This window comes from Strigops habroptila, chromosome 12 (assembly GCF_004027225.2).
Source record: "Strigops habroptila isolate Jane chromosome 12, bStrHab1.2.pri, whole genome shotgun sequence".
Lineage (NCBI taxonomy): Eukaryota > Metazoa > Chordata > Aves > Psittaciformes > Psittacidae > Strigops > Strigops habroptila.
This window is the reverse complement of record NC_044288.2, coordinates 14972638-14987161: the sequence shown is the minus strand read 5'-3', so window position 1 is coordinate 14987161 and position 14524 is coordinate 14972638. Positions and strand designations below refer to the sequence as shown.

Here is a 14524-nt window from a genome sequence, read left to right as displayed (position 1 = left end):
TTCATCACTCTATGCAAAGGCACAGCTAAAGATGTTGCTTTTGTTTCTGGAAATTCAAACTGGAGTAGGAAAACCAAGCACTAAGGAAATTGTATGTGCTTTGCTTCACTTAGAAACAGAGAACTGGCATCCAGCTAGAGAAAATCTTCCTCAAAGAGATGATTATGAAACCAACACTCACTTTGGTGTTGCACAGACATTTTGACATACTTTTAATGTGTATCTGAGCACCTTTGCCTGCAGAACTCCTATTGCATTGACACCAATTCCCCTTTCAAGTCACATCAGTTCACAAGGTATGATGCAACTTCATTGAAAATGTGCACGTATTTATTAGAGATTACAGCATAAGATATGCAGGCACCTTGAAATATATTTCAGACTATGACGGCAGGCAGAGTGATTGAATATATGTCAGAGGTTTATGATGAACTCTAAAGTGTCTTCATTTAAGAGACAGCATCCTTTTTTATAGGCATCCTTTATTGCTTGATCTATTCTTTCTATCTGTAACTAACCTCTACACTCAGATTTAGACTCCTGATGTGATGTTGCTTGAATGCCACGCACCTCAGAGCTCTGCAAAATGTTCTGACAAATTCATTGCTTGGCCCCCTCTCACTGTTCAGAACAATGCTAATGGATGGACAGATTAAATGATACCCCACTGCTCAACTCAGAACCCATAAAATCAACATATTTAGTGGGTGTTTTAGAAAAATTTGTCACATGCTAAGCAGGAAAGAGCAAGAAAGGACTAGGAGAGATTTAGTGCTCTATTTTCCACTCTCTTTAGCAGTTTTGCCCTTGATGTTTTCAATAAGACTTTTTTTTTTGCAAAGAATTAGGCATGAACTGATGGTGGGGATGAGGATAAATTACTCTTTTCTCGATACAATCAGTTAGATCCCATAGAGCAAAACCTGAACATTTATGGAAGTATACAGGGCACAGATGGGCCAAGTCCCATGCTAAGGCAACTACCAGATCCCAGGGCTGAATTCAGGACCCGGGTTGTTTCCAGATGCGCAGCTCACGCAGAAACGCGTACAGTGTGTTTACAAGAGCTCAGTAACTTAAAGTGAATAACACAGAAGTGAACAAGGGACATGACTTCATGGGAAGGGTTTTTTTTTTTGGTAAAGGCAAAGCATTGCCCACAGGATTTAGTCTACTTAATACTAACACCAACACCGCATCGGTAATCTCACCTTACCCAAGATTCTGTACTTCAAAAAGTATTAGTGAATTAAGCCAGTGCCTGCAGTACGATTCACCTAAAGGTCTGGATTTGGTGAGGAGCAAAAATGCATTGCCCAAATCTCCTGGCACTGTACAGCTGGGGCTGGCTTTTCCCACTGTGCTCCAAGCACAGTTCCTTCTGCCCCAGGGGAACAAGAATTGATTATCTGGTACTGAGAGTTTTGGATACTGGTACTGAGGCTTTAGATAGAAAGGAACAGCAATTACGAAGGACTTAATTTTTGTACCCTAAAAGGCTCTGTCATTTTTAATTAATTAGAAGTGTATAAGCCAGATAAAAGAGTCAAGTAGTTTTTAATCCAGGGAACTCTGGGTTTCAACCACTCGCTGAAAGCTCAGGACCTTTTCACAAGTTTCTCTGTGTTTTCCAGGGTGACCCTTCTGGCAGCAAAATGAAATTCTTCAGATTTATAAAAAAGCTTTCATCTTTAGACAGAGGCCCTCAGCTGATTCTTGTAAGATATCCTGTTTTTCTAAAGAGACTTCTATTGCAATATGAATTTACTGCAAACCATTTCACATGCACACATTTTCAGTCATACCTTGTGGGTCATAAGAGAGAGACTCGAATTTCAGAAACCATAGGAAGCAATAATAATCTTTAACCTCTGGCACTGCACAAGAAGATACTGCGTATTTTCTATCAAAATGAACAGCTCTAATAACCTTCCATTAATATCCATTTATATTTATTACTCCTTCATTAAAGTTAAGACACCAAATCCTTAACAAAATAAATTAAACTGGCATTTTACTTTGCTTCTTTCTCTGTCTTTTAAAATGTTAACACTTAAGGAAGTGGACAGGACATGACATATTTTAATCACTGCCACACATTTCAGAACTAGCAGCATACACCCTTTATGCCTTACTTTTCGCCCTTATTATATCAAATATAAGCAGATTTTCACTGAGTTCACTGGCAGGGAATATCTCCTTACAGCAGCACATCCCCTCATTATCCATCCTTCTCAGCTGCTCTCAAAATCACCAAGAGGCCATTTCCCCTATGCTTTACAACCTCTTTTATGATCCTTGATGGCCTAAGCTTTGGGGTTTTTGGTTTACTTTCTTGCTTGATTCCCCTGTGTCACTTTATAACATGTCCTCAGCCAGCCTTCAACCCACAACCATCCTTACTGCCATGAAACCAGGCATAAAGGGAAAAAATGCGTTTTTCTTTTTGTATTATGAAAAGCAAGCGATAACTCATGAACTGAGGTCAACTCCTAATGAGAAGCTGCAGAGAATTGCAGCTGAGTTTCAGCTGGCAAAACAACTGCCAGGAGGGTCCCAAGAGCCTCGCACCCATTCTGTTAGCCTAACCCAGGGGAAAGCTCCTCTCCTTCTGCCACACCCTGGGAGATTTGCCTCTCCTCTCTGAGGAACCAAACTGTATGTCTGGATGTGTTTTTCAGGCTTTGTTGGAGACACTCACCTGCTTTTTGGCTCTTACTGGGTTACATTCACATTTCTGCTTCCCAATCTCCTGCTTGGCCCTGAAGCCACAAAACACTGTGAAACACACACTTATGAGTTTGGCTTCTTCTATCCAAGAACACAATGTCTTCATGCAGCTGAAGCAAAACACGGCACTATTTTACTTGCCAGCAAAGCCGTGTGTATATATTGAAGTATGTATTTATAGCAATCACCTCTGCTGATGGATGAAATGGTGGCTGCTACTTGGCCTTTCAAACCAGCAATGCTCCGCCTTTAAAATGGTGCTTTTACATGTCTGGCCTCAAAAAAATACTGCGTTTTTATAGAGAGTCGCTCCAATGCCATCTCAGCTGGGAACCAGAGCAACGAGCTGACAGCTTCAGAAGTGTCAGCAGAATCTGGGAATGAGGTGGTGAAGTCCATGGGCTCTCAACTTTACTAAGATGGAGAAAAGAAAGAAGAACTACCTGCCTGCTTCTGCTTGTGCTGCCAGCACAAGTAGCTTCTGCATTTCCATTTCCTCCCTTCATGGGACATGAGCATGCACAAGGTGCAAAATGGGTCACTGACCACTGCCAGTGCAACGCTGCTAAGCCGATTCACTGCTGAGCCCAGAAAGTGCACGGTAGTGCACAGCTCACACACTAAAAATATATTACTACCATTCTACAGGAAGTAAACACCAGAGAAGAAACTATGGGTTGTGCAGGGGTCCTCAAAGAGAGACACACGTTTGACTGCTGGGTTGTATTTTGGAAGGGATTCTCATTACCCATGTGCTAGCTCCGCATCGAGAGGCTGAGCTGAGCCCAAACACCGCAGCAGGGAGTAACATTCCGTTAGTATGAACTCAGCAATACTATTTGGTTGGATATTATTAATATTCAAAAAAGGCAGAGGTGCCAAAATAGCCCATGGGATAAATCCATACTGCAAAATACATGAGGAGTACACACAGCAGCAGCCACCGCACATTGAAAAGATAAAATCAATTCCAGTCATGAGGAAACGACATAGCTACTCCTATTTGGCCTAGAGAAAACAACTCTATTCCACATGCAACAAATTCAGAATAAAGATTCTGTAGACAGAGTGAATATTTATGATTTCTCTTAATGAGTATACAAAATACTGTTTTCAAAAGATAGGGTCCCATTATGGTTATGGACACATTTCTTGCCTCTCTTTAACAGAGTTATGCAACAGCTATTGATTTCTGACTACAGTCTAAAGCACAATTAATGTACTTGTAAAGTGTCCTTTTAATCACAGTGGACTTGTATAGCTCAAAGCACCTCACTCAAACTAAATAATAAGTATTATTGCCTTGATACAGCCAAACCTTCTAGCATCAACAGACAGCAGTAGGAAACAAAAACCTGAGTAGCGCCTCACTTGGACAGGAAAGCATCTAAACTATCTTTCCCTATTTTGTACCAGGTTAATGAGAAGTCCATGTTAAATACACAGCTTTAAGGAAGCTAGTTTGTAACTGCTGTTCTTTGGCAGGCAAAGCCCCAGCTGCAGTTCCCATGCTGGGTTCTGCTCCCAGACTGTGTGCTAGCTTTCTTTCTTAAGAGCAGGCACCAAGTGCTGAGTAAGGCAAAGATTTTTATTTTACCTGTTTTGGTCTTTACTTCAGGTTCTAGAAATGTAAGTTACACAGCTGGAGAGGAGTATAAATGGATAGAGAGAAATATTAAAAAAAACCATGTATTTTTTCTATCCAAAAGCAATGGTGCTCAGTGGATTACATCCTCTCATTTCTTTAAGAGAAGTACAGTGTTCAAAGGAAAATCTCCTTCTCTCCTGAGCTATTCAGGCATTTTGAACATGATTACATCCTAAATATCACAGTATTTGCAAAGGATTTGGATTGCAGTGATAGGTAGGTAAGGTGCTTTCCTTGCCACCTTTCTATTTACTTCTGTATTTCATGCTCAATATCCTTGGGACAAATAGCTCTATCTCAAGTACAAATGCTATGATAAAAGAATAGTTTTTGAGCCTCTCACAGAGCATTACAAATGCGGCATCCCAGACCAATACGCCGACTGATTCATGTTGCAGCATCTTCCAACTAACCCTACATAACATCAGCACTAGCCAGACTGCTTCAAGGCAGGTATGTCACCCAACTTGCACTAGAAACAAACTCTGGTTTGCCTGCCCCTCTCTCTGAGTAGTTGCCTAATGATTACTTTTAGGACACTTATGGCTGCAGCTAGTTAATAACCTGCAGATCCTATTGCAGCTGATACCCACCAAATGGCCCTTAGAACCTGCAGACCAGGTCTTCCTCCCAGGACACAAGCAGCAATCTATGTCACTCCAGAACACAGTAGCCCTCCTTAATCATTATCAAAATGCAATGAAAGGCAACATTTTCTATAAACATCTGCATTCTAGAGGTGAAAGGGTATTTTCATCATTTTCTGTGAGACCTTCCAAAAAATACCACCTCAGAGAGCAGAATAATCCACCGTACAGATACATCATGTAAGATGTGTTGCCACATCCTTTTAATCAGTGCATAGCCAATACTCTGTATTATATGAATAACTAATTGTTGCACAATTTATTTCCACAGGTGTCATTGCAAAATCTATCTGAGGAATGTCATCTGCACTAGAGAGAAGGACAAGCATTGTAATTAAGTATTAAGCTATTTCACCAGTGTGAGTCTGCCATGGAGTATGAAACAGCTGTAATTCACATTTTTAAGACCTTGCATTTATTAGCATCTACCTTCTACTCAAGGTTAGTGGTGTGCAGCACAGAGAGTTAAAAAAGGCAACAAAAAAAGCTCACATTTTTATTATTCAAAGGGATATATGTACATGCCTGACTGTACAGATTGGTCACACTGATAGGGTTTCTCTCAAGTCCCAGAGGACTTCTGGCTCATACACCTTTGTGAATGGCACTCGAAGGTTAGATGAATGCTCTGATTATGGAGCAAGCGACATTCTGCTGTTGAAAGCTAATGACAATCCTGGGCACAACACACTCAGGCAGGATACAGATCTTGTATACAAGAAAGATATTCAATCTGTGATAACAGTCAGGATTGATGACTAGTATCTCCCAGAAAGAGGCTTTGTTTGCATTAGGAAACCCCTACAGAATAAATGTAGAGAGGGAATAATGGAACCAGGCTGTTGTATTTTATTCAGTGCCCAGGAAAAGTTAAACTGGTCTCTGTCTGCAGCAACTGATTCAATTGCAATTATGCTGCTTAAATATATGCAGGAGTCTTGTATATCTACCCAACAACCACTGAATAAGAGGGGTATTTCCACTGCTGTCTATCCCTTATGTCATTTGGCAGCAATTTGCTTTAGAAATCTGCCCTTTACTTCCCTATTCCTGGTCCTGTTTTTGCTCAAAAGGCCACATAGCTCTGGTGGCATCTGCACATTCTTTCACTCACATGTTCCCACAGCACAGGGGACACGGGTGCATCTGGGAAGAGCCACACACTCCACTGCAGGCTGCTCAACCACCAACTTTAACTGCTTTGCCTCTTTTCCCTTGAGCCCATCTCATTTTTTCACTTCAGCAATATACTGTGTTCAAAACACCTTCCTGCCATGCCTGCTTTCACTGCTCATTAGCCCTCCCTGAAGAGGATTTGCCTGTCTATGGACAGATGCTATTAGCAGCACTGTGAACAGGGCAGGGCCATGATTTATCCAGCCAGGGTAAATCAGTAAAACTCTGTCAATGCTCCTGCTATTTCCAAGGCATGTGCTTCCTGGGAATCCAAATCTAGGCTTCACCCTGCTAGAAACAGGGAAAGAAAGGGCATCAAGAGCTAAATCCTCCCCTTGCTGGTGCTGGGTGTGAAAGAGATGAAGGCCATTAAAAGAAGAACCGCAGGAAAGGGAACAGCAACCTCCCTCACCACTTTTTGCAATAGGAATACTTTAACAGATGGAAACCCCCAACAATCAACTGCCTCCTTAACTCCAAGCCTTGTATCCAATGTATAAATAGATCTTGATACACTGTCTACAAGAAGCCTTTACAAAAACTGTCTCTGATTTGGAAGGACCGTGGTTTGTCTTCTGTAATAGATGAGCAGACAGCAGCTTTGAAGGGATGTCGACAGGAGCAAAGGCCAAAACAAAGTGACTGTGGCTGTGAAATCAGTGTAAATTCTGCTCTAAGAAAGTTTCATCTGACACTGAGCACTTCAGGAAGCCTCAGCCATCACAGGAAAACTGCTAGATCAGATGTGCTCTCCTAAATTAGAAAATTGAGAGATGAGGACCTCTGCCATTCGAAAGAAACTCACCAAAGTCCACGTAAATTAGACTGAAGTTTAGAAGCCAGGAATATCGTCTCTCATTTTAGTTGTACGCTAATAGGTATGTGTTGACTTCAGTGGAGATAGTCATATAAATCAAACACATCTGTGTCACAGGAAAATAGTTATATTTGCTACAACGTGGAAGGTAAAGCTCATGCCAAGGCAAGTCTATTGTCTTTTAAGATGGTAGGACTACTAAAATTACTGGGATTGCACTGGTATAACAGAGAAAAGAATTGCATCCTTTATGGCAAATCAATTGGAAAATAACACCAGCTAGATACAAGGCTACACTGAACATCTTCCCCTTGCTGACACTTCACAGGAATCCCCAAGTTGTTTCTGTAAACTAAACATGTTTCAGTATCACACACTAGTCTTTCTAAATGACTTCCATTTCTCACCAATTACTTCCTCTTTCAGACCATTCGTTTTTTGCATTTCCTCTAATTTTTGTTCTCTTAATCTTTATTAATATAATGGATTTTAGACAGAAACATTATTTGCGTTCATACTTATGGAAAATGTCTCTGCTGCCTCGTGAAACACAGCTGAGAGAAACCTTAATTCGGTAAGAATTATTGTTTTGCAAAATGAGTATTGTTACATTAGCTGAGCACTGTATTTAAATTGCTTTTTGCCACAATAGGTCTCACTTGGACTATTTGGATAGTTCAGTACTATACATGGTAAGGTAGAACTGCCCTAATAAAATTAAGCTGCAAGTACATTTCATCTGCCATTTTGTACTTTCAGTGCTCCATAATTAACTTTGGTCAAAAATTACCCCTTCAAGCCCAAGGGATTAATTCTCCCTTAACTATATTTGTGCATTACAGGAAAAACAGTCATCCCTTGGTTTCCTGCCTTGGATGAGCGGCTTACTGCATTTTTAACCTACAATAATTGTGGATGAATTCCAGGTGTGTGCTTGCCTCTTATGGACTAAATTACATGCTGTCTGATTTCCTTTTACCTAACTCTGAGAACAGAAATGCCCTAAGCCCAGTTTCCATGCTCTGGTGACCCCTAGCATAACTTAGACACTGGGGAGGTGCTTACGCTAGTTTTGAGCCTAGGGACCAGGATATAACACAGCGCCCATCTGACACAGACTGTCGAGCTTCTAACGCTTAACAGTTTAACATTACCCTCATTTTTTTTTTCTTATATATTGTATCACCCAATTTTTAATCTTCTCTCCTCAAGTTATTTCCCTTTTTCCTTACTCACTGGCTAGTTTACCCTTTATCCCTCACCTCGGAAGAGTGCTGATTTGTCAGGCAACTTCTGTTAGCCTCCTTTGCATATATATGCCTTTTGAAATAAGATAAATAGAGAAAGGCAGGTGATTCTTGCCAGTGTCAAGGAGAGGTTCCCAAGACAGGCTCTTGACAAGTTTCTTGGGTGCCACTAAAATAATCCAGTGAGAAAAGGTCATCTTGAATTCAACTATTATACACAGGCAACCACATTACCATATGTCAAAGACACCATACTGCATTAGAAAGAGTCAATGCAGATGAATACAAATATTGCAATGTCCAAATCTCCCAAGCCAAATTTCAATCTCCCAAGCCCTCCCACTAAACTATTTTGGGATGATACTGAATGGCAGTGTTAAACATTACAAGAATTTGAAAATAATCTGAATGTGTTTGCTTTCCTTTTTGCTATTTTTGACCACTTTAGGACCCAATGAACGACTACCAAAACTTTCAAGAGTCTAAAATTAGTTTAAATGAGTAAAAACATACAAATGTTCACAGAAGTATAGCAAACAGTTTTTCAACCATCTCTAGTTCTTGAGTCATTATTAAAGAACATTCTAGATCCCAAAGAAGAAATAGGAATCATTAATAACACTCTGCACTAAAGACATTTATGAGCACTGGCATTCTTACTGCAACTGATACTTAATAATATTAGTTTAGGGCACATGAGTCTGCAGCATGGGAGAGACTCATGAGAAGACTCAGCAGCAAAGTCCAGACCTGGCTCAAACAAGAACCAAACCAATTCCCGCAGCCTTGTGATGGGCTTAGCATGTAAGGAAAAAGCTACGGACATACTGCCACCTGAATTTCCTTCATCTAAACCACTGCAGACAAGAGTGTTTTAAAAAGGGCACTTAGCAAAGAGGACCAAACATTGCGTATTCTCCAGGATGGTGACCACCTTATAGAGAAGCCGGTTACTAATAAATGAATTAGGCTATATGAACTGAAGACCATTTCTCTGCTAAATGGGGACAGATAGTCTGTTGAGATCGTGTGTGCTGTCGTTTGGAGAGTGTCAGTCTTCATGACACATGGGCATGACTGAATGCCTTTGGGAGGTGGGAGGAAAAGAAGGAAAGAAACAGAGATGACTGACACAATAGTGTACTGCCTATCTTGCAGGGGAAATCTGTCTGTCTGTTGAGAAGAAAGGGAAAGAAGACATACAGATGGTCTGACTCCCGGTGGTGACAGCAGCAGTTGGTCTCCTCTCTTTCCGATACTGACAGTTGCTGTCACCTTATTTTGAAGTCTCCTAATGAAGAAAGTGGGAATCAGTTTGGTACTGAAAAGAGCATAAAGGATAAATCATGGACCTAACCACAACCATTTGGACAGTGATGGAGGTTGGTGGCATCTGACAACAGCCTGCAATAGCTGAATGTGCACTTTCCTACCCTGAGAACTTCAGCCTGAGGAAAGAAAGTTTGTGCTATTTACTACAGAAATGGGGCTTTTAGAGTCAAGCCAGCTACTCAGCGCATGTTTACAATGCTGCTTTCCTAGCAATGTATGACAGCTCGGGACCCATATGCTGCCATCTTATCCAGCCCCATTTCACTGCAGCATCTTTTTAAAAAGGCCAAAAGGACACCTTTATGCACACATACTGCTATCAAAATAGGAAGGTACAAAAAAAATGGCCCCCAAGAGTAAGATTATTTTCTCTATTAACTCTGCACTGTACCCAAAAGGCACCATTTTACCTAAGAAGCAGCCAGGGTTCCAGCATGCATAGAGAGATGGATGGTTCTTGGTTTAGGGAGAAATAGAGCTTTTGCTCTTGGGAAATCTCGCTTTCCCTACACGGTGCTACCACTGGCTCTGTTCTTCTCAGGGTGGTGGAAAAAAATATACATTTATTTTTGCCAGGATAAAATTTTCAGAAGCACACAAAATATTTTAGGACCCTGTGGGACATTTTTTCAACGTAAATCCAATTCAATGATTTTCCCTTAAAAAAACCCCAAACAAACCACCAGATTTTGGCAGGATTCCTTTTTCACCCAGTCCACTAATTTCAAAGGAAGTCAGTTATCTAACAGCTCACCGCATAAAACAAGTGAAATAACAACATGAATTTAAAGCAGATCAAATATACTGAATCAACCCCTTGCACGGATGCTGCCATTAATTCATTTCAATTTCATTTAGTTTAATTCTCTTTGGAACAGAAGCTATTCAATCAGATTAAGGCCATTTTAATTCACATTTGTCCCCTCTAATATGACACTCTACACTTCCTTGGATTAAATTCCCCTCCCGTGTTTAGAAAAGTCCTAAGTAATCACAATCTTGGACCTAAATCTTGCATCTCTTATGCACCACTGAAAATGGGACCTGGTTTTGTAAGTTACTTAGATGTTATTGGATATTTTAACCATGATCTTGCTTTCCCTTTTTTGCCTTTTTTTTCCCCTGAATATGTCAGTAAACTTGAGCTGTGCCAGAAAGCCTTTGTCACTTAAACCTCACCTACAAATCCACCCACCCTCTGGCTGCTTTGTTTCCTTGCTCTGCCCAGAGAAACAGGGGGTACATGTGCTCTGCACCATGGCCCCCTGCCCTCTTGGGGTTCCTTCCACCCCAGCAGACCCTGGAGCTGCATGTCAGGCTGAGCAAAGATCCTGTTTTCTTTCTTAGCATACCAAGATTGGGAAAACCACAAGGCAGGGACAAAGCCACTGCATGGAGAAAGAGAATAAGCTTTCATAACAAACCGAATCACACCACCACTGTAGTTCTTGTCTGACACAGGATCCCCAGAGAGCAAAACTGGGAACAATTAAGAGTGTTTCGAGAGAAACTGGAAGATAGGCCTAAGGGAGGCACACAGGGTATTCCTCATCTTCCATAGTAGGCCATAACTGTCCCCAGGATCAGAGCAGAGAAAGTTAATGAGAGGTCCTCTCCCATCTTGGTGCGTCTGCAGTAAATCTGCAGTGCTTGTGCACAACTTCAGCTGTATGAAGATTGCTTCACCCCCAGCAGTTTCCAGGAAAGGAGAGTTTGCAATCTAAGGACGAGACATCCTTCTGGAGACTTTTTTCACCTTTTCTCTCTTTTTCTAAGGAAGGATAATTAGAGCATCGATGGCAAATCCTGACAGCCCTCTTGGTCAGAAGATACCAAGAGGTTCGGTGGGTAATTTATTAGGCCATATTAGTCTTTTTCAGAGACCAGTCATCGAAACTAACCTGTAGTGTTACACATTTGGTTTGTTTTTAAATAAATATAATGCTCAGCATTAGCTTGAAGTTCTCAGGAGCTATGCTGTTTATTCCCTCCTGATACACTGCTGTCGGCAAGTGGCATCTCTGCAAGCGTCTGCTATACCCAGTGTATAGCATGCATAGCTATACCCACTGTAGGTCAGGGAGGTTTGCATTTCTGCAAGACAGATAATGCTGGAGAGCATTAACCTTTTCCCTGCTGCTGCTCCCTGTGATTCAGCATGGACTCCAGTACCTCCGTGCACAACCAGGAAAAGATTTCTCTATCTGTTTTTCAAATGTTGATCCCAGGGTACAATGGCATGTTATAGAGGATAAATGATGCTCTCATCACCTGTGACTGCCTTTAGCTTGGTCATATTACATGTAAAGATGACAGGTCCCTTCTCTTCCATGGCATCCTCTCAGTGATGCCTTCCAAAATGAATCCCCAAGCTCTTATGCAAAACCAGAAATGATGCCCAGCAGTATGCACAACTCCAAAAAGGCTCCACTGAGTTACCATTAAACCATATTCCAAAGTTTACCTTAGTTCCTTGAAGGGGTCTGCCCTGACATTGGGAGTTTCTATAGATTTAGGGAACACTGTGCCTTCTGCTCCTGAAATCACAAAACAAAACAGAAGACAAATTGTAAACATTATAAGCTGTTATCAGGGGAGTGATTGTTAAATCATATCTAGGTGCAATTTAACCCATCGCCTGACCCCATTTCTTGCTTGCACACATCCCTTCTGTCCCCAGGAAAAGCCAGACCTTGATCACCTGAAATTGGTTGCCTTGATTACAACTGGGATTTGCCTGGAAACTGCATTTCTGGCTGTAAAAGCAGCTGCTTGCATCCTGACTGTGGGAAGTGTTTGCTGACCCAACTGATGCAGGGAACTTGGAAAAGATATCCCCTGGTAACCAGGCATCTAATCCAGCTACATCACTCATTAATGAACCTGGACGCATTTCATGACATTATTTCTTTTGCTGGGCTCAGAGATACTCAAAGGAGAAACCAAATTTTGGCTCAATCACTGTAAATGTCTCTCTGGTCGGGCTGTGCTCCTGCCTGGGGAAAAGGAGGAAGGTGTCCACCTGACGAAACACTGCACAAGCAGGCAGTAGACTCTGCTATATTCCCAGCCTGGCTACTGGTCTGGTGCGTGACCCAGCAGTCATTTAACTTCTGCTCATTTCCTCCGTCTCTTAGTGATGCTGGGGAAGGCAGCACTATCCCCATTGGCTGTAAACTGCAAGGTAATATGAACAGCTTCCTAAGCTTTAGGCCACTGCAATCCTCTTCCATGGCCACCTGCATAGCCCAAGTTGGGTAACTGCACCCAGCCATCCCTGCACTCATCTGTATTCTGTGATTGCGCCATCCTGTGTCTATCTAGAAAGAGATGCTCTCCCCATGTCACTGTTTTAAGCCAAAGGCAGCACATACCACCCTCTGTTAAGCCTTTCCACTAATTCTTCTAATTAAAAAATGTGCATCTAACCAGAATTGGTCTCACTCTCAGCCACTATATCTTCATGTGCCAGCCAATTGGCCCTGCACAAACAGACTCTCCACCTTCTGTAGGCAGATAGCTGCTGATGGTGACCCAACCACCCCAACCACCTCTGATTCTCTGAGAAGTCAGGGCGTTCTGAATCATTCACTGTGAAGCAGATTTCCTGGACTTCTCACTGCTCTTTTCTGAACCCATTCCTCCTTTTAAATACTCTGCTGGGACACAGGAGTCCCCATGTGCTGTCACAGGTGCTCTGTGCTGCAGAATGTCACATTCTCACTCCCACTGAAACTTGCAATTAAAACATAGCTAAGAATGGTACTGTCTTACACACAGCAGTGCACTAGAAATTAATGTTCATGTTCTCTAACATACAGCGGCCTACCCAGTGAGCAAGTATGACCTCTATTCTTAAATTTAGACCTGCGGTCTTGTGTTCAGATGCATTATGAACAGTTAGATATTCTTTACCTGTAGTCATCACAGCAATTTCAGTGTCAGCATGCAAACTACACCAGTGGCATCTTTTTTCTTTCCTTTCTTTTTTTGACAAAGCCATTGGTGCAAACTACAGATCCTGATGCGACCATTTACATATATTCTTTGAGATCTCTCTTTACATGTGCTATTATAATTGTTACCTATGCGCAGTCTGGAAGTCACTGCTACAGCATAAAAAATCTCCTAAGATCATACAAAACATGTTAATATAACATCCTTCTGTAACTTCTGCTATAAGAGAGAAACACTTGTGGCTTCAATAAGACTACACATTCTGTGCACTGAAATAAATTAGCTAAGCTGTCCCACTGTGTTAAAGGAAAAGAATCAGAATGACAACAAGCACTCTAACATTTATTAAAAAAACCCAACTCCTTTTTAACTTAGAGAAAAAAAAAACCCCAAGTAATCTCAAAGATGATAAAAGCAGCCTAAAGTTTCAAGCTTTATACTTGGAAATTGAAATTGATCCTATGGCACAATACGGATATTTAGCTCTTAACTTTACTATAAGCCTTCACTGGTACAAGTTGTCAAAAGCAGCTGTAACTTGCCAGCCGTGAAGGTTATTATTATCAGATCTGTCCTCTCTCAACAGTTTCCAAATGATTTAAATCTCTGCTTATCCACACAATTGTTTGGCTAATAGCTCTGCAATGAAACTTAGCAAAAGTTACAGCCTGCAAATACCTGCGTAACAAAAAATGCTTTTCAAGGTGAGGAAGATGAGGAAGTGCACATAGATATTCTCATACCCCTTCCATCTGTATTGCTTAAATGGTGACTTTATGCTGGTAATTTTAATTCATTTTTTCACATTTTAAGTCATCTACCTAAGTTATGCAAGGCCCAAAATAACAATCTGCATGTAACCAGAAATGCCTGAAGAATAAGGGGAAACTTTAGCATATTTCCAATGACTTGAGGTTTTCTAAGCTTTCGTTATTTCATTTAAATGTAGGAAGCAGCTTTAGAAACAAAG

At 41.3% G+C, this 14524-nt stretch overlaps 1 protein-coding gene across 3 annotated transcripts in view; it reads right to left on the bottom strand.

Moving 5' to 3' along the window:
• The window catches only part of SGCD (sarcoglycan delta), a 355893-nt gene that overhangs the window by 56632 nt on the left and 284737 nt on the right, over nt 1–14524 (bottom strand). For all 3 annotated transcript variants that reach the window (XM_030504746.1, XM_030504744.1, XM_030504745.1), the window contains exon 7: nt 12062–12134. In XM_030504746.1, the coding sequence (XP_030360606.1) occupies nt 12062–12134 (73 nt within the window). The remainder of the gene's footprint in view (nt 1–12061; nt 12135–14524) is intronic.